At 39.1% G+C, this 25,315-nt stretch overlaps 2 protein-coding genes across 5 annotated transcripts in view; both read right to left on the bottom strand.

The window, feature by feature from the left end:
* Nlg2 (Neuroligin 2) overlaps positions 1-4,595 on the bottom strand; it is a 12,096-nt gene extending 7,501 nt beyond the window's left edge. For all 3 annotated transcript variants that reach the window (XM_032438586.2, XM_002052457.4, XM_032438587.2), the window contains exons 1-2: positions 4,048-4,595; positions 1-92 (exon numbers count right to left, since the gene is read on the bottom strand). The exon at positions 1-92 is cut by the window's left edge and continues 141 nt beyond it. In XM_032438586.2, the coding sequence (XP_032294477.1) occupies positions 1-92; positions 4,048-4,595 (640 nt within the window). The remainder of the gene's footprint in view (positions 93-4,047) is intronic.
* An 8,552-nt stretch (positions 4,596-13,147) lies between these two features.
* l(2)k09022 (HEAT repeat containing 1 homolog l(2)k09022) overlaps positions 13,148-25,315 on the bottom strand; it is a 41,472-nt gene continuing 29,304 nt past the window's right edge. Inside the window, exons 4-5 of one of the 2 annotated variants that reach the window (XR_011416621.1) lie at positions 20,555-21,960; positions 13,148-13,229 (exon numbers count right to left, since the gene is read on the bottom strand). Coding sequence is in view for 1 of the 2 variants with exons in the window: in XM_070209022.1 (XP_070065123.1) it covers positions 13,192-13,229 (38 nt within the window). In the remaining variant the exon portion in view is untranslated. The remainder of the gene's footprint in view (positions 13,230-20,554; positions 21,961-25,315) is intronic. The other variant, XM_070209022.1, reaches the window with a different exon arrangement.

Raw genomic sequence — 25,315 nt, 5'->3', positions numbered from 1 at the left:
GCGGTATGGGCACATTCTGTGGACAAACGGGCGAGAATCGATCCGCGTTGCGGGCCGTTTTCCACGTCGATGGCGTTATGGGTGGCATAAATCTGCAAGTCAATGTAATGGGCCCCAATATGTACGGAGCATAAATATATGTATGCTATATGCGGCGCATGGTAATGCTAATGGCAACAAACTATCCGCCATTTACTTCCGCTGTGTGTGTGTGTGTGTGATAACGTAAAGGTTTCATTGGGTAACGTGAAGCGCAGCCAAACTAAGTACTAAGCCCCATCAATCAAAATTGGCAACTGTTTTTGATTAATTGTGCAATTTATTGTTTTGCGTTGAATGCCATCGATCAAGCAGACGAGTTGCTGGCCACGGCGAAGGATTCAATGTTGATTTTATGACACAACAATTCACGCGAAACGTTTTTATTGTTTACGATTTGGCGGCTCTGCTCCTGGCCCCGTTTCCCTTCTCCCTCCCCATTCCCTAAGCCGACCTCAACTCAACCGACAGCATCTCAGAAGAGGCAAAAAAAAATAAGCAAAAGGAATACAATGGAAAATGTTAGCATTTTGTTGCCTGATGAGACAATAAAGCGCATAATTTTTTATTATTTTCCCAGCTACAATTCCCTTTTTGCCAATTTTCGCCATTTCGTAATCAGTTGGCACATTTTGCGGTTCCGGGTTTCCCAGTACGGCGTGCTGCATGAATGAAAGCTCAAATGCTTTCAAATTAAACAAAGCATTTTGTTGGCTTCGCTTTTTGCCATAACAACGTCTTAACAAGCGATAAATAATACCCTGTACCCATTCGAACAAGAGGGCATGCCTGCAGTAAATAGAAAGCAATAAATGAACGAAAGTTCCACAAATACCCTGCACCCGTGTCTGTAGAAAAGGGCAACTTCTAACGATAAATAAATAAATAGATGAATGTTCTACAAATACCCTGTAAATATTTCGTTCTTTCATGTTTGGCTTTATGTTTACTTAAAATAATTAATAATAATTGCTTTTTAAACTAAGAGGCTTAGCTGCGGCTAAAGATATTTATGAATTGCATTTATGAGCCATCAAAGTCAAGAGTTTCATTCAAAATATAAAATATTTAATTCGCTTTGTCTTAAACTACCCAACATTCGTAATTGCCGTACTACGGGGTATACAGAAAAATCATATTTAATTACTTTTTAATTTGTTTTAGTTGTTTGTTATTCACCAAAATTTGTGCAGCTAGTGTTAAAATTATAAGTTGATGGATAAAGTTTGTGTAATACGATTTACGAATTTGGAATTTTAACGACATTTTCGAGTGCCTAAAAATGTATATATATATAAATATATATATATATATATTCGCTGAAACCAATTTTCGCACAAATATTGGCATTAACGATGTTGCACGGTGTTTGTTCTGGTAATTGTAATCATGACTTTCTTTCAGTTCCCTAACTTAGTTCTTCAATAGTTTTCCAGCTCGCTCTCTCTCCTTCTCTCTCTATCTCTCTCTCGCTCTCGCTCTCTTTCTCTCTGGCCAGTCAGGCGTCGATTTGCACAAAGTTCGATGAAAGATCTGAACAAAATTTTGCCACAGCAGAAACATTTCAGCGTGTTGCAAGTAGCTGCGCTTCGGCACAAATCAAAAGCAAAGTTTGCGGCATATTGCAAAAGTTTTGCAACACTTTGTCACTTATGCACATGGCAGAGTGTCTCCTCTGTCCTCTGTGTCCTGTATCTAGGCAATAGTTATACTGATGCTTATGTGTGTCCGACAAGCACAACAAGTGTGTGCGGTAGATGCTGCACAATGTTGCCCCGCTCCGCCTCTCGCTGACAATCTCTGGCAAATTGTTCTTTAATTACTTCCTGCACAAAGTCCAAAAGTCAATGAAGTCCGCTTATGAATGTTGCCTCATTGTTATGCAGCATCAACAGATGCCACAAATGAGCTGAGCAACAGGACTTAATCAAATGCCACTGAATTTCGGTCTGATTTGGCTCCAGCCACACGCACATCTGGCCTGGTTGTCTGTGTGAAAATTATTCATGCTCCAATGACAATTGGCTGGAGGGATGGGAGCGGGGGGGCCCAAATAAACGTGATATTTGACAAATTGTCAATTTGCCGGGTTGCAGGCGAAAGCTAATTAATCATTGCGTCTAAACAAATCAGTGTCTGTCGCCAAAGTTACTAATCAATAAAGATTATAAAAAACAAACCAAACTCGTTTTAACAGAATCAGGAAATAATTGGCCCGGCAACATATAGAATACATTCTAGTGTTTTTTCTTTCTTTTCGCAATAAATCTTCAGCGAGAAATCTAATTTTAGGTCTACACATATTCGTGCTTATATTAAGTGAGAAGCTATCATTTTTATCATTTTTATTTTCAGTTACTCTCAAGTTCTTTCAATACAACAAGAAGAATAAATTTGTTTCAGTCAAAGGAAATTAGAAATATTATAGATTATAGAAAGCATGTTATCAATTTTATTGTAATCGGTTATCAGATTATCCCAAAATATAACTAGAAACTTGTCCTATATGCTAGTAAATTAGATTAATTTGAATTTAAACATGTACACCGAATATTTGTGTTATTTTTGTGGAAACTAAAGCAAAGTTTTCATGCAAAAACTTTGAGTTTTTGCCGATGCCTGCCTTCGGTTTCGAGTCATATTATGTATGTTAAAAGTTTTGGTGAACATAACTTTAAATCAGCAAAAAACAATTTCAGCTCGTTTTATAAGTTTGCAGAGGGAAAACTTACTTTGAGTAATGATAATAAAACATGTTTCAATTTTGTTGCTGTTGCTTAACAGGGCACTGTCCATAGCAGAATGTTAGCAGCTTAACATTTGTGGTACAGCTGTGCTATTTAGTTGGCTTAGTTAGTTTCTAGGCTCAACATATACAGATATAAATAGTAATGTTATAAAATGATAATTAAACGAATTTTTTATGTGTTTGTTGTTGTTTAACAAGGCGCTGTTAGTAGCAGAATGTTAAAAAGAGCTAGGCAAATTTGACATAACAGTGCTATTTAGTTGGCTTAGCGAAAACTGTTAATGGCAGAATGTTAGCAGCTTAACATTTGTGGCATAACTGTGCTATTTAGTTGGCTTAGTTAGTTTCTAAGCTCCAGCATCTGCAAATATTGATATAAATGAGCTCGTTTACCGGCTCTAAGCTGATTAGACGACGCTTCGCCGCATTGTCTTGCAAAATAAATATTAAAAGGCTGCCAACTGCTAATTGTAAAATAAACGCGAGATAGAGTTAGCTTCATTAGTAGCCCTTTTGGCTATTGGCCGGGCCAAGACCTTGGCACTTTAATCTGGCAAACAATGTGGAGACCCGGAAGCTGGCTAAGGCTGCTGGTGCCGCATTACACGAATGTGCAAAGTTCCGGACGTACTTTGTGCCCGTGCTCACGTATATACATGCATACATATATTATCAAAATAATTATTAAAATTGCTTTTGCCTGGCGCAGGAGCCTGATAAAGTCACGCTGCGTTGGGCGAAACGTAGAGAAAGACCGAAAAAATAGAAAACAAGCAAGTCGGCAGTGCCCAACTAGAAGATACCCCTTAGCCAAGAAATTCTCTGTTTATTCTCGTATTCATTTTCGGCTGGAAAAATCTGCATTTTCCAGCTGGGAAAATCTTAAGGATCTGTGTACATTAAACGAGAGCACACATACTAATTGGTTGTCTGTAGCACTTATAGGCTTCGAGAAAAGTTAAAAAAACTTGTTCTGAAATCGATATTTATCGATATTTTGGAAATGCGAGTATATATTGAAAAAATTGAAAACTTTTTCCTTGTTTAATATACAGAAAGGTTGGACATGGATTCAGCACGTCAAATTGATCAAGAATAAGAACATATATATATATTTTATAAGCCTTACAGCCATTTTCACTGTGTACAGGGTATAAAAGAGTTTCACACAGACAGCAATTGCAGCCAGGGATCACACAGATACACGCACACACACGCAGCGGGTGGTTAGCCCGCATTATCTTTGGCTAAGCACTCACCTGAGACTGCCCACTGGCGGCGATGCATACGGTATGCCAAGAAATGCCTCCACCAGCGGCGTGGAGCGCACCACAATGCCGCGCAGCAGGCCATACTTGGTCTTCACCGTGCTGGGGCTCAGCTTGGCGCCGTGCAGGCACTCGCAATCCGGCCACAGCGAGGATAACAGCAGCAGCAACAAAAGCCAACTGCTGTGGATGCTGTTGCTGTTCCTGCTGCTCTGATGCTGCCAACAGGATGCGGGCTGCGTGTGCCATAAATGGCGTTTCCTCTGCGCTGATTGCTGCTGCTGCTCCTGTTCCCGCTGCTGCTGCGTGTGTGTTGGCATTGCCAAAATCTGTAGAAATCTCTTTAATTTTATCAGTCTTATAATGCAAATGTCTCGGCTGCTGCTGCTGCTGCGGCTGCTGCAGATTTCCATTTCCGCAGCTGCTGCACAAATAGCTCTAATGTAGCTCATCAAGGAAGCGATGAAAACGTAACAGTAAATACGTAGAAAATGCGATTGGATTAGCTTAGTTTGTTTGCCTCTTCTTGAAATTGTCATCAATTGGCTGCGCTCGCTGCTGTTTCCGGTCTGGAACTGCCGTCGCTCCGTCTGGCTGGCGGCAACTTCATTTTGACAGCGGTGGTGCGCATATTGAGCTTGTGATTGAGATGAAGCAGCGCCGACATGCCGATACCCTTTCGCTTTGATTTCAAATATTATACACTAAACGCGCTCGGCTGTCGCCGCACTGCGACAATTTCGCCTCGCCTCGAATCGAATCCTGTTGCTCCGGCGCCTCCTTCGTTCGGTTCTGCAAGTAGTTGAACAGAAAATAAACGTAAATCTTAAGTATCCGTCGTGGCTTTGGCTCCGTGTGCTTGTGTTTTTTTTTTTTTTTGGTTTTTTATGGCCTGTGCCCGAGTCGCACCTTTTCGCTGGCCAGTTCGAATCTTAACTGTGCAACGCATCAGAGCGTGGCATCCTTAAATAGCCTTGGCCACAGCGTCGGGCCGTGTGCCATGAATGCGAACTGAACTCAATTCACAGCACAGCCCAGCACGGGCCGGCCCCCACCTGCGGCCAGGTACTAACTGGCCACCCTGCCCAGCCCGTCTGACCTGGCTTTTATGCGCCATTTGAAATGCGCAGGCTGCCTGCTGCCAGCTGCCAGCTTGCAGTTTGCAGCTTGCCCCAAAACGGTTTATCAAGCGTTGCACACACGTGGCGCATGCCACATAACACAACCAATATGCTACACTCAACTGCATTATACAGCTGCAAATGAACTGCATTCAATGGACCAAAGATAACAGTCTTGAAAAATAAAAACACTTTCACGTTTGGCTTTTGCCAAGCACCAGAGTTTTCCCTCAAGTTTATTATCTTAACGATCAGAAAAATCGTTTAATTTTTAGCTTTTTATTTCTTCAATTATTTTACAGATTTCAAGCTTTTTTTTTTTACAGATTTTGCCCAACAACATGTTACTTAACTTTGTGAAAATACACAGCATAATATTTTCGAACAAGTTTCGGACTGACTTCAAATGAAATTAAATCAAACTCAGCTCAACTTTAAGACAATTTTACATAGTTTTGCCCAGAGATCTGCATGCAAATACTCCAGTTAATAATTCATATTGCAAATTCCAAAATTCAACTAATTATGCAACATTTTACTTTACAAATACACAAAAAACAGGTGGCAACATTCAAGCGACAAATTGATAAGCGTGTGCTTAGACATTTCCAGGAAAATATTGACAAAGTTTTTCATCAAAGCAAGTAAACTCAAATATTTACATATGAAAATTATTTTTAACAAAATTCAAATGAATTGCACTTCTCGTGCATACTTCAATATTTGCCAGCTTTTGTTTGCTTTCAATTTCATAAAGTACTCTTACAATAACATTTTTGCATATCAAACATAATAAAAGTACAATAAAAAGAAAAGATAGCCAATGACTCGACTAATTTAAATATTGTTGCTTTTACAAAGGCTAAGGTTTAAAATTCTATGCAACAAAATTCAAAGAAATTTATTAAAGAATTTTTAATAAATAGAACTAAAGAAGATGTCACATGTCTTATTATTGGCACCGACTTGTTTTATTTAAAATTCTTGCATATATCTTTACATATATATAAATAAATATTGCTCTATCTAATATTGAAGCCACATAAAGAAAATGATTTGAATTTTTTCTTTGATTCGCCTTGATAAGAGCCTCAATTGGGCGTACCTCAAACGCCCATATGTAAAAATATATTTACGTATTTCTTTTGATTTTGTGTGCACCGCAGCGAATCCTTGCGTAAAGCACGGAGGCTACAATATTGATCCTGGCGAACTTGGTGAACTCGAAAGCCGGGAAACAGACTTGCTTTTTGGAATTTCATGAATATCTGGTCATATATGTATGTATATTTGGTGCATTAATTGGTTGCTTATGATATATTTCTATGCCCTGCTCTATTCCTTTTCATATGGGCTAACGAACAGCAAAATATTAATATTCATTTTTACCATAAAGGGAACTCTTTTTAAAGTATTAAAATGTTTTTATATACGCAGCTGGAAGCAGGCAACTAGAAACAGTCTTATAAATGTTTCCAGTTCCTGTTCAATTGGTAGTCGGTTGCAATAATTCGAGGACATGTCAAGAATTGGCAAAATAAACTATAAGACTAGCTTAAGAAAAGTATTCTTAAGGGAATTAACTATATTTAAGACAGAGAAGCATTTTATATAGAGTTTTAGTGATAAACCAAATGATGTCAGATCCTACGTTTTCCGCCTGAAACTTTAGCTCATATTCGAAATAAATGCGTTGCAAACTAATTATTATATTTAAATTAAAACTATAATACTTACTGAAGCATTATTGCACTTATTGCTCGCAACTTGTTAAATGTTCTGCAGACTTGAACTAATTACTATGCGTTAATTAAAAGTTTAAGTCCCCGAACAGCGACATGGGCAGCTCATTAAATTGCCGACAGCACACAAGAGGTTACCCACAGGTTAATGCAATAAGCATGAAGTACTTGCAAATGTTGATGTGAAATTTCTTTGTTGTGGTTGAACATGTAAATCTGTGAAACATGAAGAGCTTAGTCCTTGGCAAAACACAAAACAGAAAATACCAAAAACGAGGCACTAAAAGAAAACATGTCGACTAAGCTGCTCAGCTGCTCGGGGCTCATTAACAATGCTCGCTCGTACTAGGTCTCTGTGCCCCGACACACATGACGAGTTGTGTAATTTATCTTTCGGTCTGAACAGACTCGTTTAAATCGCATATATCTGAGCCAAAACAATTGACTGAAATCTGTAACGATTGCCGACGGTTTGCTGACACAGACACAGACACAGAGCCGGAGTCGGAGCCGCAGCCGGACGGAGTCGGAGCCGCAGCCGGAACGACAATCGCACAATTTCTCTAAATTGCAGCTATAAAACTAAAGTTTAACTATGAGGAGCCGAACCCACAACAGCATCCATCTACCATCTACTAAGTATTCCCATGACCAGCTTCATTTCTTTCATTTCAATGTCTCTGCGGGTGTGTCTGTGTGTGTTGACAACCAAAATGTCGGCACGTTTTTAACAAAAAAATATTTGTATACCCTGTAGTCATAGAAATTGTGTAAAAAGCGTAATCAGAGATGTTGATAAATTAAATTAAATATGCCTGTGTGTGTCTGGCCCATCTCTGGCTGAGATCTCTTCTCATTTATATGTAAACTTAATTATTTTAATATATGTAAGAGTTTATTAAAGATTTGCTAGGTATGTAAAGCTTTGCTTATGTCATAGTTTTCCCTTAATTAATATCAAAACCTTATTCCATAAAGTTTATTTATCTCATGCAGGGTATCTGCCAGTCGAACACTCTTGATTTCTTTTTTTACTCTGCCCATTCTGGCTTTAGTTCACTTACTCGTAATTCCGTTTTGGTGTGAGTCATGAGAACGCGTTGGCTTTGGCTCGGAAGCGACCAGTTCTTCGTCACAGGCAGTAACAAAATGTTGGGATTTCAAATAAATTTCAACTTTTAAATTAACTAAAAGCTTAAAATGGCATTTGGCTGCAACGCTCTGCTCCAGCAGCAGCACGCATGGACTTAAGCATAGCACACACATTTCAAGTGGGTGGGGGGAGGGGTAGGGAGAGAGGAATGAAGTTGGCTTGTAGCAAGTACAAATTGAAGTAGACGTAGCTGAGGCAACGCATGTTTCCGGCATGATAAATATTTACATTTTTGCTTGGCAAACGTCTTTCATGCCACGAGCTTCTCCAGGCCCTAAGCCACGGCATTTTCAAACTCAGCTCTGTAATTTTTCTTTTTCTTTTTGCTGCTTTCTTTTTTTTATGGCAAATCTGTAAAGACCGATAAAATTGCATATTTTTGCATGAAAGGCAGCCAGCCAGATGAGGTAGAGAATTGCGAGCCAGCAGTTGCAGAACAAGATGAAGAAAAAGTTGTAGCAGACGTAGACATTTCTCCAGGCAACTCACACGTCCATTCACATGCGAGTGCCGCTGACAGGGCCAGTGACAGGGACAGGGGCACGGATAGGGGCAGGGGCAGGGGCAGGGGCGAGGTGGTGAGGGGGTTGGGGTTGGTGGCAGGATGGGAGCTGAGTGGGGCAATGACTGCAAATCATGGCAGTGCAAACAGGAAATGTTGCAGTTGCAGACGTGGAAGAAGCAGCGACACAAAAAGAAAAAATGCCAAGGAAAATTGCCACACACCCGCACACACACACACACACACACACACACAACGTTCTGCATTAAGACTCGAAGTTGCAAGCGCATTAAAAATTGTTGCATTTCAGAATTGCATTCACAGTTGTCATACCGAAAATGTGTCCCGATTGTCAGCATTTTTTTTTTAGAAGCTTGCAGCGAGTTCCAGAGACGCGTGCCTCATGCTGCATGCCGCGTGTCTCTGTCGAAAGGCATTAAAACTGAAGCGCATCAAATTCCCCGAGACGACACATCAATCGCCAGTTATTGGCCACTTTGTAAGCGAGTCGACGCGCACATAACCGACGCGAACATACCCTGTACTTTGATATGTGAGAAACTTATCTTCGCGAAAGTTCAAACTTTGTGCCAGCTGAATAACTTTTTGGAAAAACTTTTTATCAGCTCGTTTAGAACTTAATAATTTAAATTTATTTTAAATTGTATAGCTACCATAGAAAGGCTATGTCGAGGGTATTAAATGGTCGGTTTGCCGCAGATACTTGCTTGTTATTCTAATCTTAATTATATTAATTACTAATAGTTGATTGATATAATTATTGCGTGACTCTGATAAATACAATGATATTTGAAAAAAGTAGATTATGTGTTTCCCAAAATGAATGTTGCAATTCAATTCTCAGTTTCAAGTATTAATTATCATGTTCATAAATTAATAGGATTATTAGGACAGAATTAATTGAAAAGGGAGAAGAATTCTTTTAAGCACTTAATTTGATGAAACTATTGCAGTTATTCAAGAGCTCGCTCAATGATAAATGCTTAGTAGCAATAAAATCTGAGGCGAAGAGTCTCGGATTGACATCTTATAAAATATTAATATCAAGAGTGCTTAGTTGAAAAGGTTAAAGGGAAAGAAATAGCAAGAAAATATTTAAGATTCGCTTTGTTGCGCGCAATCAATGGGCAAAGTTATGACTGAAAGGAGCTCCGAAAGTGCAAGCTTTGCACTGCTCCAACGACAACTTCTTGGAAAAGTCTGAGAGAGAAATGCAGCAGAGAGGAAAGTACGCTTGAAACTTTGCAAAAAGTCCTAAGTACATATGTGCCAGATTCAAGCACATTGCAAGGCGAATCGTAAACATAAAACTCAAGCAAATAAGAATTTTACTTTTTTTTTTTTTTTTTTTTGGAGAAAACTTGTTAACTAGACTTAACTGTGACATAAATGCTATTTAGTTTTGCTTTCCAAAAGCATTTTAAAGGCATTCAGGAAGACGATAAATCCCAAGTGCCTGTTTCGCACAGTTATCAAACAGTTAAATATTATTAACAACAATGGAAATAAATATGAATTTGTTATTCCCTTTGCAAAGAGACATTATTTTTTGAAGCTCTGTGCTTAAAAGTTGTCAGAACTATCTGCAGTTATTAATTGCATTTCGTTCAAGGAATTTTCATTCATTCTTATTCCCAGAACCTGTTGAAAATACGTAGAAAGGGTATATTGGTTTTGTGCAAATGTATGTAACAGGGAGAAGGAAGCAACTCCACATAAAGTATATATATACGTCGACCTCAGAACTATAGAGATTTTTTGTTTCCGATAGGCGTTAGCTTGCCCGTTTCCAAGCAACCGATAAAAATCGATATCGATAAATCTTGCTTTTTAAGCAAGTTTCGTTTTAATTGCCAGTTTTGACATTTGTTCTTTCAGAAAAGTCTATTCACATCGAGTATCTTTCTTATCCCCCCAATGCGAGTTGCATTTGGTGTTGGTATCTGAAGGTAGAGGGTATCCCCCAGTCGAGCATAGCGACTACGCTACTTATTTAGCATGAAAAACTGTTCAGGTGCAAAACATTGCTTAATGCAGAGCTGGCAAGTTTTTGACGGAAATTAAATTGAAATTTGATAGAACTTTTCATTAACAATATTTTCAGCTCTTAATTAAGAATGTAATCGAATTTGATTATCAGGAAAATATGCAAGTTAAAGCGAAGCATGTACAGCACATTTATCTGTACAATATTTAGCTGATCAGCATTCTTGGAATAATATGAGGTTATATAATAATCAGATAAAGATAGATAATTGCCTGTAAGCAATTAATTATCAGAACCAGAAATATTTGGGCAAGTGTCCAGACATCATTTGATTGGCAATAAGATATATATATATATATATATATATAATTTAATTTTCGCCTTTCCGAAGAAAACTTTGCTTGCTGTTTTTTTTATTTTCTGCTTTCTTTTCTTGCTCTTTTTCATGCCCTTTCTTAGCAATGAATTTCAGCAAACCTTTGTCATTAAAATAATTAACGCAACTTATGTCGCAGAGTTAACTCGACCCGTTCTCTTAAGTTTCTAATTAAAAACTCAACGTTGTTTGGGTTTCCCTTGAATTTGTTTAACTTCATTATCTTCTCTTTGACACAGCTTCATTTTGGCTACATTTTGTGTGCTTGATTGGCATTTTACATTCAAACGGTTGGCAAAGCGTTAAAAAAAGGTGAAAGCATCTTCTTAATGCTCTGTGCAATATTTTAATTCTTGCTTTTTTTTGTGCTCGATTTTAGATTTAATTTTGTCAATGAACATTTCTTCTATGGTAATTTCTAATGAAATATATATTTATTTTCTGTATGTCCCGAGCATTTTCTCACATTTTTTTATTTTTATCTACAGTAATCCATATTTTTGGCTTTACTTAAAACTTTTCACTCTGTTCTCATATTTTCAAAGTATTCTATTATTGTTTTTTAATTAATTAAAATTTGTATATTATTCCGAAACTCCAGATATTTGCCGAGCACCTCGATAGGCGTGCCATGGAATAATGAAAATTAAAATAAGCATAATTCATTCGATTGAAAGTACTTTTGCATAAGATGTCCTTGGGGGAACTGACAAATTGCATGAGCAATTCCACAAAAAGCCGGTTAAAAACCAATTTCCCAGCTTGTGCTGCGGCTGCGATAAAAAGACATGCTCCAGCTTCAATATGTTCGGCCAACTTGTTTTCGATTTCCGTTTTTGCAGAAAATCGGGGCACGCACAGGATGCAGCTCATACAGGAAAATAATTCCATGCCCCCCCCTCTCTCACTCTTTCGAAATGCACAAAAAAATGAAGAGAAACCTCGACATTGGACCATAAATTCAATTGTCAACTGCGGCGTAACTTTCTCATATTATATCATTTCATTTTTCTAATTACGAACCAAACGACCTTAAAATATCCTGCCCAAGCGCCACACCCAAAAAAAAAAACCCCCAAACCCAACAGGATATGAGAAGTTCGTGTGTTTGTGTTTTCCTTTACCAAGTTGATATAAAATGCGATATTGACAAAAATTGGTCAGAAGAGAGCAAAAAAAAAATGGCGTTTCCGAATGTAATACGCCAAGTTGGCGATTCCTGACAAAAAACTTAATACTAAAAGTACATATATCTATCTATATATATATTTTGTAAGGTTGGAAAAATGGGAGCAAAGTATCCAAGCGCTTGCCAGGCGGTGTCTCATTCGGTTGTGGATTCAAGCAGGCATGTAACCTCGTTTATTTCTTCAATTTTTTTTTTTTTGTGCACAGCATAATGAAAGGGGAAAGTTCTGCAATTGCACCGCCCATGGTTCCGGCATTGCCAACCAAAACACACACACACAGCTCAAGTGTGAGCTTGAGGTTGTGTGCGTGTGTGTGTGTGTGTTTGTTAGGTGCACTAAATGGCATTTGAAAATGTTTTGTAGTTCAACTTTGGTGCCTGGTGCCGGGTGCCGGGTACCGGGTGACTGCTGACTGGGCCCGGGTGACGCTAGTTTCGCCTTTGCCATTTGGTACTGAGAGGCTTGCACAGGCAAAATAGCTTTGACAGCAGCCAGGACACAAGTGGCAGACGATATGGCCCAGGAGTCATTCTCTCCACAGAGAGACCCGCGCACGCACACACACATACACACACAGGCAGGCATGAGAAATCATTTTAGCACACACTGGCAAAAAGGTCAAATGTGAAATATAATTAAAAAAGAAAATGGAAAAGCGTAATTCTTTTCGAGGAATCTCAAATTGCCGCCCTTTGTTGGCTGCTTGCTGAACCCGAACCTTGGCAGACTCACAGTTCCTGGAGTCTGACTTTGACTATAATTATTTAATATGCAGCATTTCCATTGAAAATTTAAATAAAATATTTAAATGTCAACAAAGTGAAAAGAATTAAATATTTCACAACACTTTTGTTTTAAGAATTCATCAAAACAAAACAAAAGAAAATTCAAGAGAATATGCTGAAAAGTATGCAACAAAATAAAAGAAACTATTAAATGTTATTTTGAATTGTTTAAGCATATATTCTCATTTATTAATTAATGTGAATAGGAACTTACCCAAAGATTCACATACACACGCGCGTTTATTTTAATGTCATCTATTAGTGGAAGGGCGACAGAGTTTTATATAAACACATCACTAAAAGAATAAAAGAAGAGAGAGAAAAATTGTAAGATGAGTTAGAGAAGAGAGAAGAGTCTGATCGGTTAATAAGAGTGCGAATATTCTCTGCGACAAAGTTTCTTATTTTCCACAACTTGTTAATATAATCAAGCATGAAATGCGGCGAGACGTGAGAGTCGCATAGCATGTCAATATCTAAAAATATGATTATAAGAATCTGCAGCGCAGCGGGAAACAAATTTTGACTGCGTTTGACAGTTGCTTACGTAAATGCTTACGCACATGCTTACGTACATGCTTACGTACACATAGATACACAAATACATGCACACGCATCTAAGAAGATACATTTATATGTCTATATGCATGCACAGATGAAAAGATAAGATTAGATTGCTGACGCAGACATCTTCTTAAATAACACTTCAACTGCAGGCCAGAAAACCAGTGAAGCTTATGAGAATTGCATAGAAGGGCGACATTTAGAAACACGTTTTTTTTCAGCGTGCAGCGCAGCGGGAGCCATACCAATGTCGCATTTGTGTATTAATATAGATTCACAATGCATGGACAATGATATCATTTGTTATTTATAGCTTTTAGTCTAAAGCTAATGGAAATTGATTTTAAACAATAAAATGAAAAAGCGTATGCTTTGAATTTAGCGAAAACCAAAATTAATTATACACGTACATTGAACTATGCACATTAGTTTTCAATCAACTATTTTACTATTGTATGAAAACGTTTCTGATTGAATTGACTAAGCTGCAAATATTAATAATATAAAAGCGCAACTATTTCGATTTAAATGAAACAATGATAATAGCTACTCGGAATGAAATATGTATTGTATAAATTTTAAGCTTCTCTGACATGCAAATAATGCAATGCGTGTATTTATGTCAACTAAGCTCTTAATATAAAACAACAAAATTATTAAATTAATTTTAATAGCAGTGTTTAAGCTTAAATCCATAAGGTGTTACTAGTATTTAATTAAGTGAAGGCGAGTTGCTTTTAGCTTAAATTTATAAACAGCACAAATAAATGTTCGTTAAGGTGTCGCTTGGCCATGTGAAAATATCTCCATAAATTTCCGGACAACGACTTGCCAAATCTCTGAAGTAAAATTAAATTTAGAAGCCTTACGCATATTCTAAGCGCGCGTGTGTGTGTGTGTGTGTATTAATTGCATGTGTGGACCGCTCAGAGCTCTAATTAGAATCAAGGGACTGTTGCGCCTAATGGCTGGCCTCTTGGTTTAGATGCAAATGAGCACCGAGCCGAGGTGGGGCTAGAGAAACATGTGCCAGCAGCTGATTTACACAGTGCATATAATAATACATGGACACATTTATGGAGGGGCGGTGAGGTTGGGTGGGCTTAACATGTAAATGAAGATGAAGACATCAGATGCTCGTTTGTTTTCGGGGAGCCCAAAGTTTTGGGGGCAGTTGACCAATTCACGCAGGCATAAATTATTTATGACTGCGACAGGGTAAACACGCGTGCAAACATGATGGCGTGTTCGTGTGTGTGCGTATGTGTGTGTGTGCGGATATCCGCAGGCAAATATACTCAAGTATAGCATGTACTTACATATGAGTAAGTACTATAGTTGAACATATATTGTGAAGTGTAGACAGAGTCGAACCACTACACTGGTTCGAGTCCCCTTTACCCCTGCTTCAGTCAGCACTTGGCCAAGCAGCAGTTCTCGGGCTCGACTGTCGTATTTACTATGTACTTAGTATAATTAAATGGGCTTAATGCAAATGCCAGCTTTGGCAACACAAGTTTGTATTCATCATCCGCCCAAACAGGCAGTTCGAACAGATGCGCGCCAGGAAGCAAATGCGAATACGGATGCGGATGCGGACATGGACTGGGCCATAGACATGAACATGCCCTTAGAGCCCGGGCGGCAGCATGTCTTGTTTTTCCGCATTTTGCGACTGAATTTTATGCGGAACAGTGAGATCGTTTGTAATTTAATGAATATGTAAATTAAAGGATGCACTTAATGGCAAACATAATACACACACACACACACACACACACACACACACACACTCAAGTCCCAATGTGTGCTCATTTGCGATACATGCACGAGTATTGTAAATATATATCCAGTCGCAAATTTATTGCTGCCTTGAAGCGGAAAGTTTCAATCGGTGCCAATGGAATTAATCGCACAGACAAAACATGCTTGCCATTAAGTATTCACACACGCACACACACAAGCTCTCATATGTATTTATGTATCTGTGTGCGTGTGTGCCAGGCGTTCATCTTCTATAGAGAGATAACACTAGAACAACAAGTACCCTAGCACAATTTCCCATTGTGTACGGTAAAGACAATACCCTGTTGTGTAAGTGTTGGAAAGCATCTTGAACACAATTCAATTCAGCCCCTCCCACCACCTCTCATTCTTGCTTGCGCACGTTTCCTTTGTTTTGACAGCAATCCATATGAGATTTACCATACTAGTTGGAAACGTAACGCATTGATGGGGAACTTTGCAGGCATCCAAGTCGATTAACCCAGTTCTCATATGCACCTGTCAAACGTTAACAATCCATTGAGCATGAGCTAAACGAGCTTGGCTTAAAGTAGCTGTTGAAATTCAACATGCATGTTAAAGTTGCTGACAGAACAATTGAGCTGCCGTCAATGAACTGAAAGAATAACTTTACCTCATGGAAAATTTGATATTGTACCTTTTGAGCAGGGTTCGACCATAGGGAAAAAGTAAAATCATGAAATTTGTATTGTATAACCACAAAAGCATTTGCCACCCAAATCTCATATTACTAACTCTCCGCTTATATTTTATTTATAAGAGCCCACAATGTCCGTAGCGTGCATTAAAACATTTTCAAATATCAATTTGCATATTCATAAAATGCATAATGCATTCAATGTGCTCGCTGTCGCTGTCGATGTGTGCAAGTGTGCAAATGAGTGCCTGTGAATGTTGACAGTGCACTTCATTGTAATTGCAGTAATTGGAAAGGGCCCCAAATGCACACAAAGGTCAATTCATTAAAAATAAGTTTAATTAACATGTAATCAGAGTTGTAACGACTTTGCGACCGGCAGCAGCTCGTAAATATATATTTTCAAATTGAATGCTGCAACTGGCATACATTTAATTTGCAGGCCCATTTTTGGGCCACGTTTACCTTGCCGCAAAAATAAAAATAATTGTGCAATAAAAAACAATAAAGTTGAGACTGTAAAATCGACTACATAAATCAGCCCGAATGTAGCCCAGCGGCAGGATCTCACTCCAGCTGCTCGTGCGTGGCAGCCAGGCCAGGCTAAATGGCATATCAATGCGTGATTACGTATACGCCGCTTGTGCCCAACAACAAATTGGGGACACTGGGCACAGCCTGGATAGCAGCGAGGCTAAAGACAGAGAGAGAGAGAGAGAGGGGGGGGGGGGTGGTGGTTGTGGGTGGCTGCTCGCTTCATTATGCCGAATGCCTACGTGCACTACTTATTTATCAAGTGATGGCGCCTTTATTTATGCGAAGCCCCGGCAGGCGTCGTCCTGCGCCTGTTTCCGCGTCATCAGCGTCTGTGCAGGACAGCCAGAAGGACGATGTATATATATATATGTGTACATATAAAATACAGAAAAGAAGCGATTGCATGTGTGTGTTAAGCGTGTGGCGCTGTTGATAATGAGAAAGGACGCTGATGCGCCCCTCATACACCCTGCTGGCCCCTGCTCTGCTGATGATGTTTACGTTTGAATAATTTATGACACAATAAAAATGAAAAAATACAAAAAAAAAAACCAGAAAAAGTAGAAGCGCGTGGCAGGCACATTGCAATTGCCGCTAGGTGCAAAAGTCCACAGCATGCCTATGGAAATGCCATTTAGATACATCCTGCTTAGCTGCGCGGCAGGAGGGCGCGTGTCTGGAGTCAAGAGTCGTTTTTATTCATTTCAAAAAAAAAAAAAAAAAAAACAAAATAAAATAGAAGCAAAATGATAATTGGCTACACGTCGACACACGCACAGGCTAAAACTGACAGGATGGACAGCTTAGCCAATTGCCAGGACTCGCTGTGGTTGTTGTTGTTGTTGTGGATGTTGGGAGCAGAACTCACTGTGCACACGTCCTGTGTGGGCGTGCAGCTGTTTTTGTAACCGGCCAGAAATCAGAAACAGTCGCGAACGGAAACTGTAGCTGAAAGTTGAATGGCATTTGCGGCATAGTGCACGAAAACAAAAAGGGAATATAAATTGCCTCTTAAATATGGAATAAGTGCGCAGCATACAACAAACATGCACATAGATAAACTAGGCTGTAGGCTGCTGGCCAAGATAAACACACACACACACACACACTCTAACACACGCAGAGATAGTTACACAGACAACTAACTAAGATGTATCCGTTTGAACAAAAAAGCCAAATGGCTTCAATCGTTTTGTGGAGCGCAGACTGTGATAAAGCCATGTGGGCGTCGACTGTTGTTTGTGGGCGTGGCAGTCGCTTTATGCGGCCCACCTTTGATACGTTTTTGTGCCCATTTGCCTGGCACGAATTTTTCTCTTTTGAATAAACGCAAACGCAAACGCCTCGCCTTGCCTCGCCTTGCCTCGCCACGATTCATTTCACATTTGTGTTAAAGCCACATCAAAAGGTTATTTGGACTTTTATTGGCCAATCAACTGCAAGTGCTGCAATTGTGCTTCAGCCCTTCCATTTATCAATGAGTTTGATAAACTATTTTCCATATAAAGTCTTAAAATATGGCATAAAATTTAAATGTGTACCAATTGATTTGTGCACGAATGAATCACGAGTGCTTTACAAATATATTTCAGTTTCAATTTATTTAACAATTTGCGCAGCCAAAATGTATATGAAATTGTGCAGCAATATAAGAAATAAATAGTTTGCATCGAAAGACAATATCAATATATTGTGAGAGGATGACAAAGTTGATTTTGTAACTGTGCTTATTAAATCAAATGTGTGAATGTCTGTAGTTTTCTGGCCTTAGTCTAATAGTTCTCTTCTTGTTCAACGCTCGTCACAGACTAAATCTTAACATTAATGCTTAACATAATCTTTTATATGCTTGGGACCTGCTGCCAGACTTCTGTTAATAAAAAGCCATTGATTATGTGACGTCACTTTTCTACTAAAATATATATACATTATGAGAGCGCGTCGACTTACGACAAAACAAAATTAAAATTATTTAATATGAATAGTGAACATATTCAAGGTATTGAAGATGTCAGCCTCTAATGTTCAGATAATGCCTCCAACATTTTGATAGAATCTGTCTGTAATCTTTTTCCACTGTTTCAATTTGTTTTCATAAAGAACTTTAACATTTTCCCTAGCTTAGCGACGCTTCACAACAAGATAATTCATAATGAATTAAGGTTTTTTTTCCTCCTGTAGTCCCTTTGGAGTCGCGCACTCTGCTACTTAAGCTAATACAAAAGGCAGCTCAAAAAAGTATGCAATAGAAATGTATTTTCATTTTTCAAGCAGCAGCAACAAATTGCTTGACAAGACAATTGATAAGGGCGACCAGTTAACATCAATCTTGAGTCAGCTTACGTCGCACGACAAGTCTTTGAGCGTTGTCAACTGGACGTATGAGTAATATACCATAGATTCGCAACATACACTAATCACAAGAAGTGTTAATATCTGAATATTAAATAAATAATCTATGGATGTAGTATATAATATATATATCTAAGAAAAAACGACTGCAAGGCGCTTTATATCTTGAATATTATCATTATCATTAAGTTTACCTTTATCTGTTACTAATTTTTAAGCGAGCAGATCTATAAATTTTTGATGTCGTACGTGAGCAAAATCAGATAAAAAATTCGAAAAATTGTTTGGCATATTTGGAAAAGGCGCTGTAATTGCTCTTCATCGCATATTCAGCTTTTGGCTATTTGGCTTAGCGTTGATTACCCATGTACCGTAACACAGGATACAAAGAGATGCCTCAACAGCCAAACAACAGCTCAGTGGCAGTGGCAGCAATTTGCATGCCACGCTAAAAAATGTTGTTACAAATACAAAGACAACAAAAAAAGTCATTCAAGATTGTGTCCTGTGTGTGAGTTGGTGGAGGGAGGGGGGAGGGAAGGGAGAGTCCTCACGACTTTTGGCATGAGTGGCAAACAAAAGTTGCCGCTGGCAAAGATACGCTAAAACACACACACACACACACACACACACACACACACACACATGCACACACACACACACACACACATGTGTAACGTGTCGCTGGCATTTCGACTTCATGGCCTTGCTTTCCATTTTTAGGTGGCACCGAACACAGCTCTGTGTAAAAATCGCACTGTACATATTTCAAGCAAAAATTTCAATTAAGACTTTTGCTCTGAATTCATTTCTGTTTTTTTTTTTTTAGCTTCCCCGCCATTTTGTTTGTTTTCGCCGCTTTCATTGCTGTTGTTGTTGTTGTTGTTGTGTTGTAGCGCCCTTTTAGAACCTTGCCTCGCTGTGCGTGGTAATTTTGTATGTTAAAAGCGAAGCCAAAACACGACCGGATGCAATTTTAATCTGTCGGAATGTGACAGAAACAAAGAGCGAGAGAGGGAGAGCAACAGACGGAGCAGACGCATAAAATATTGACTGCCAAGCCACAAATACAAATACAAATACAAATACTAACACAGCTATAGCTAAACATTACAGTGCCAGTGTGGAGCTTTGAGCAGATGAAGAAATGGGGGGAGGGTAGCAGAGGAAGCACACATAATATTTTAGTTTTTGACCCAAAAATGTCAGTAGGACATGAGTTATCACCGTGGACGTCGCCGCCATTGCTGCTGACATCAACGTAATTGTTGTTGTTGCGGTTGTTGTTTTAGGCTTGCAGGTTGCTCTTTCGCTTTGGTTTTGCCAGTCTGAAGTGTGTTTGCAACAACAACAGCAACAACAGCAGCAAAACAAGAACAACATTTGCGTGGGAGAGCCAAAGGCGGCCGTCTTCGTGCGTGCACGAGCACGCACGACACCCACAATACGAAAACGAATACGAAGGCGCGCGCTGAAACCAGAAACTGCGCTGCTTCAGCCTCAGCCGCTACCGCTGCCACTGCCGCCTCTTTAGTCGTTTGCTGAGGCGACGACTGTCACTTTTCAAGAAGAAAAAAAGAAGAAAAAAAGAAGAAATCTGTTTCGGGGCGTTTTTCTTGACACTGCCTGTGCCCCCGACACCGACACGGACACCCGACACCCAAACCAGCCTCACCCGTCTTGGCTTGAGTTGTTGCTTTTTTGCATGACTTATTTTGCGCTCACCTTTCGTGCTGGTGCTCTTGCCTCAGCTCCCGCTGCCGCTGCCAGCAGCAAAGCTGCTTAATCGTCTTTGTCCTTTTTAACTTTTGCGCCGCCAATGTTGCTGTGCTTGCTGCTTTCCTGTGGTTTTTTTCCACTCAACGCTAGTTGGCAACACTTTTTTTTTGGTTCGCTACGTGCGTATGTATATTAATATTTTGTATTTGCATTTGTATTAGGTAGTTACACAAATACACGCATAGAACATATAAATGTGTGTGTGTCTGTTCGTGTTTGTGTGTAATTTTCTTCACTTTTGCTTTCTTTCGGTTTCTTGTGCGAAGGCAGCAGTATTCAACAAATTGTTTGTGCTCGTCTTTTTCTATCTCTCTCTTTCTCTCTCCGTTCTCTTCACAGCTCACACTTTGTTCATGCTGATGCTGCAGCTGTTTTTTCCAGTTAATTGAGCCGCTTACTACCTTTTTGCAGCTACTACGATTTCACTCACTCACTAACTCACTCGCAGGCGCACGTTATGCTACGTTTTTGCAAAAATGTGTTTTTGGGAGTTAAAAGCTTTAAGAAATTTGCGCTGCGTACTGTGTGTAACACTTTTTATTTGCTTTTATCCGTGCGCCGTGTCCGTCTGCGTGCGCGTTCGCTCTGGATCTGATGCGACGACCATGCTTCGGACTCTAATTGCGTTAAAATATTTTTGCTCCCACAACAACAGCATCCGCAACAACAACAACAACAATGACAGCTAACTGCGCTCTCCAATTTGTCTGTCTCTTGTGTGAGTGCCAGCTGCTTCTTCTTTCAATTCGCACAGTTCAATTTCAAGTTGAAAACTTTGCTGAAACATCGTTACACACACACACACACACAAACTGTCTCTGGTGCTGCTCCTGGTGTTCGCCTTTTACCGTTCAATGCGACCAGCGAACGACTGTGACTTCGTGCTGATGCTTTCACTGTGTCACTAGATGCTTGCGTTCGCCTGTGTGTGTGTGTGTGTGTGTGTGTGTGTGTGTGTGTGTGTGTGTGTGAGGGAGTGTGTATTCGTATGTATGTGAATTTATGTTGCCATCTCGCCATTGTTGTCTCCCAGCTTCGTAGCGAGAGCAGCGCCGCTTTAACACATTTCAAATTTCGGCGCAAGCTCAGTTTATTGTTGCCATTCACTGTTGTTCTCATTTCCCTTGTATTCGCTGCTGTTGTTGTTGTTGTTATTGCTGCTGCAGTTGCTGCGCTGGCATTTCCATACAAACTTCGCTCCTTGTTGCGCTCAGCATCCACATTGTGCTCCCGCTGCCGCTCCCTCTTCCGCTGCTGTTGTTGTCGTCTCGCTATTTCACTTCGTGTTTTATGTTCTCTCGTTTCCCAGGCCCGCGAGCATTACGAACGACTCAGCCGCCAATATTTGATGCCTTGGGGCATTACCAGAACATTAAACACGATACAATTGAAATAAAAATAAAAATAAATTGTTTTAAATATTAGTTTTTTGTTAGTTGCATACATTTTGTAATCAATTTTTTCGTTATTTATAGTATATATGCAGACCAAGAATAAAGTCTACAATTTTCAAAAAACTATTTAATGTAACTTATTCAACGAAGCACAAGTATTTCCTATGATTCCTATAAAAATGTAGAAATCGCTAAACAATTGGAAAAAGTTATGAAGAAGAATTTGACTAGTTATTTTTAAATGACTAAGAAAAACTTGATTTATTTGTTAGATAAGAATATAATAATTATGAAAATGGAAAACGGAAGTTTTAGTTATATAATACTCAACTAATATGATTCTAGATGTATTATGCTCGATCTAACAGTTCAGGTTTTTATTATAATCCACGAATAGTGCAAATTAGTATTTTAACTAATCATATTAGTCTAGATATTTTATCATTAGATTAATTCAATTGAAAATTGAATCAGTCTTTTAAGGCGGGATTAAATAATGTTAAGTTCAGTTTAAAATTGAATCAGTAATTGGAATAACAAGCGAGGGTATTTAACCCCGCACTTGTATTTATGTTTATTTTCTTAATTCCTTTTCATTTGTATGTGTGCTTGACAACACCTTGGATGTTAAGTCCGCCCCTGGGCGTGTCTATGCCACTCACTGGCATTGTTGGCCGCGCTTCATATTATATACATATACATATATATATATTTTTTTTTTCTTCGCATAGTTCCCGGCTGACTGGCGTTGTTCCCCTTTGTTGACGTTAGCTGTTGGCTCTGCTGGCTTTCGCTGCGAATGTGAATGTGGATGTGGATGCGGCCTGTGGTTGTGTTTCTGCTGTTGTCGAGTACCTGGGCGAGCTGTTCTTGTTGTGGGTCGCCGGCGTTGCGTTGTTTTTCCATGGTATATATTGTCTGAAGTGCAAATTTGCTTTAATTATTCCGTGGCAAGCGTCAACGGCAACGGCTACGGCAACGGCAGCTGCAGCACGCGTCACCCAGCGACACCCAACCTCCCACAACCGCCCACAACCTCCCACAACCGCCCACAGAATCAGTTGTGGACACGAACGTTAGCAGAGCCGGTGACAACGACATTTACTTGAGCCCGCGAGCACATTTTTTTCTTTTTTTTTTACTGGCAAGAGTCTCACCTGGCGTTGCACACTATCTGCTGACACGGATCGGGGTGAGCGTGTTTTTCTTGTACTTATATTAAGCGTTGGACAAAGTTTCGCTACTTAACGAGTACATTTGTAAGAGATAAGATTTTGGCTACTTATTACCCTTTTCGGGCAATAAACTTGGGATTGGCTCCTTGAGCACATTGTGGGTGCATCTACGATTGGAGATGGGTGCGTGTCGTCTATGCTAATAACGGTAAAGTTGGCACACATCTCAAAATAGCTGTGCATTAGGATAGCCATTCTTTTTCAGTGTGACCGTGCTGCAATGTGCAGTATGTAATGCCTACGCTTACGGTAAGACTGTATTTCTCTTTAGCTGTATTTCAGTGTGACCCTTTACCAATGCAATTCATTATAAAGTATGAAAATAGCTCAGCTTATCCGTATTTTAGTGGCACGGCACCTTAGCCGATTTTCAATGCATACATATTTCAATTTGTAATGAATAGTATGAAAATATATCAGTTAAACCGTGTTATAGTAGGACCATACTTTGATCAAATAACAGTGTGACCATATTTCAATGGAGCTAAGCTATTTTACTCTTATGTTTCTACTCTTCTGCTCTTCTACTCTCATACTTCATATTCTCAGCTTATCGCTGAATTGTCGTGTCACGATAGAAAACACGAGATGCGCACTTCACTAGCGCCTACTAACGCCCCAACTGTGTTTGGCGCAGTGTAACCAGTCGCATCCGTAACTGTGCCACAGACGGACATCCATCGAGAACCGCTGATGCCGCAGCCGGCTGCGCTGCCAAATCGCTGTCGCTGTCCACACTGGCGGCATCGTCGCCACCCTGGACGTGGTCGTCGTCGTATTTGACGCCCGACATTGTTGGCATTCGATATTGGTTGTAATTAGCTTTAATTGAAATTGCTTCTTTGCCATTCACGAGCTTCGTGATTTGGGTTTTAATGTGCACAATGTGTGTGTAATTTTGTCAAAGTTAATTTATGGCCAATACTGAGCCACTCCCCTCCCCCCTTCCCCCTCTTCCCGCTCTCGTCAATCCGCTGCTCCCTGCAGCGACCGCAGTTCATCAGCAAATATCCAGACATTTACTTTGGTACATTTCTGTGTCCAGTTTTCGATATTTGTGAATTTGGTTTGCTTTGATTTTTTGATGGAAATGATTAGAGAAAAGCCAATTAAATAAATGCGAAGTTTTATTTAATTTCACTTTTATTTACAGAGTCCAATTTGAGTTGTGCTCACGAATTTTGCTGGAATTTTCGCACACTTTAAGTGATATTTAAATGGCAACTTATTTGTATTTAAATATATTTGTAAATTTTAAAGCATATTGAGCACCAATATCGAATATGCATATGCGGATGCGGATGCGGCTGCCAATGCAAATATTTCACATAACCACGGAAAGCCGACAGAGATGCGAATGAAATTTTAAGGATGAAAATAAATGCATTTTCAATAATTCGTAATAAGCGTGCACATTAAAGTGTTTATCATCAAATAGTTGGCTTAATTATATCAGAGACATGTTTAACAGTTTATCTAATTGGCGATAATATATGCATTAATTACTGTCAATATATTAATCCTAAAAATTGTTATTGTGATTCTTGGATATGGTTGAATTCTGATGTACTTGAAGATATAAATTTTCATTGAAGATATAATTTTCTAACTAAGTTCCACTTTTGCCCATTTTCACAGCTGTTTAAACTGGTAGAGTCTAGCGTATATATACTTGTAAATTTGACTAATTATCTTTGATAAGAATCTTTCCACACATATATCAAACTAAAGATAATTATACAAATTCATTTGCTTAGCTCAGCCAAATTGAAGTGGAAGAATAGGTTCTCTGAGCGTCATTGCACAAATAACTCAAATAGGCATCATTAAATGATATTTCAAAATCTAAGTACATAAACAATTTGTGTAGCTCAACACTAGACCTGTTGGCGGCTGGTTGTCAAGATTAATAAATTTTATCGTACTGAACGTGATTTGAAATACGCTTTTTAGATAAGAAAACTGTTGAAGAATGGAAAATGTGAATTAGATATGGTTAAAACTGATTTTAGTCTGTCAAACTTTGTTTATCTTTTATAAGTCTGCAACTAAGTCTTTGTAAACTTTACGCAATATGT

The sequence above is a fragment of the Drosophila virilis genome, chromosome 4 (assembly GCF_030788295.1).
Source record: "Drosophila virilis strain 15010-1051.87 chromosome 4, Dvir_AGI_RSII-ME, whole genome shotgun sequence".
Lineage (NCBI taxonomy): Eukaryota > Metazoa > Arthropoda > Insecta > Diptera > Drosophilidae > Drosophila > Drosophila virilis.
Note: the sequence above shows the minus strand (reverse complement) of the source record. Positions and strands in the feature narration are given on the sequence as shown.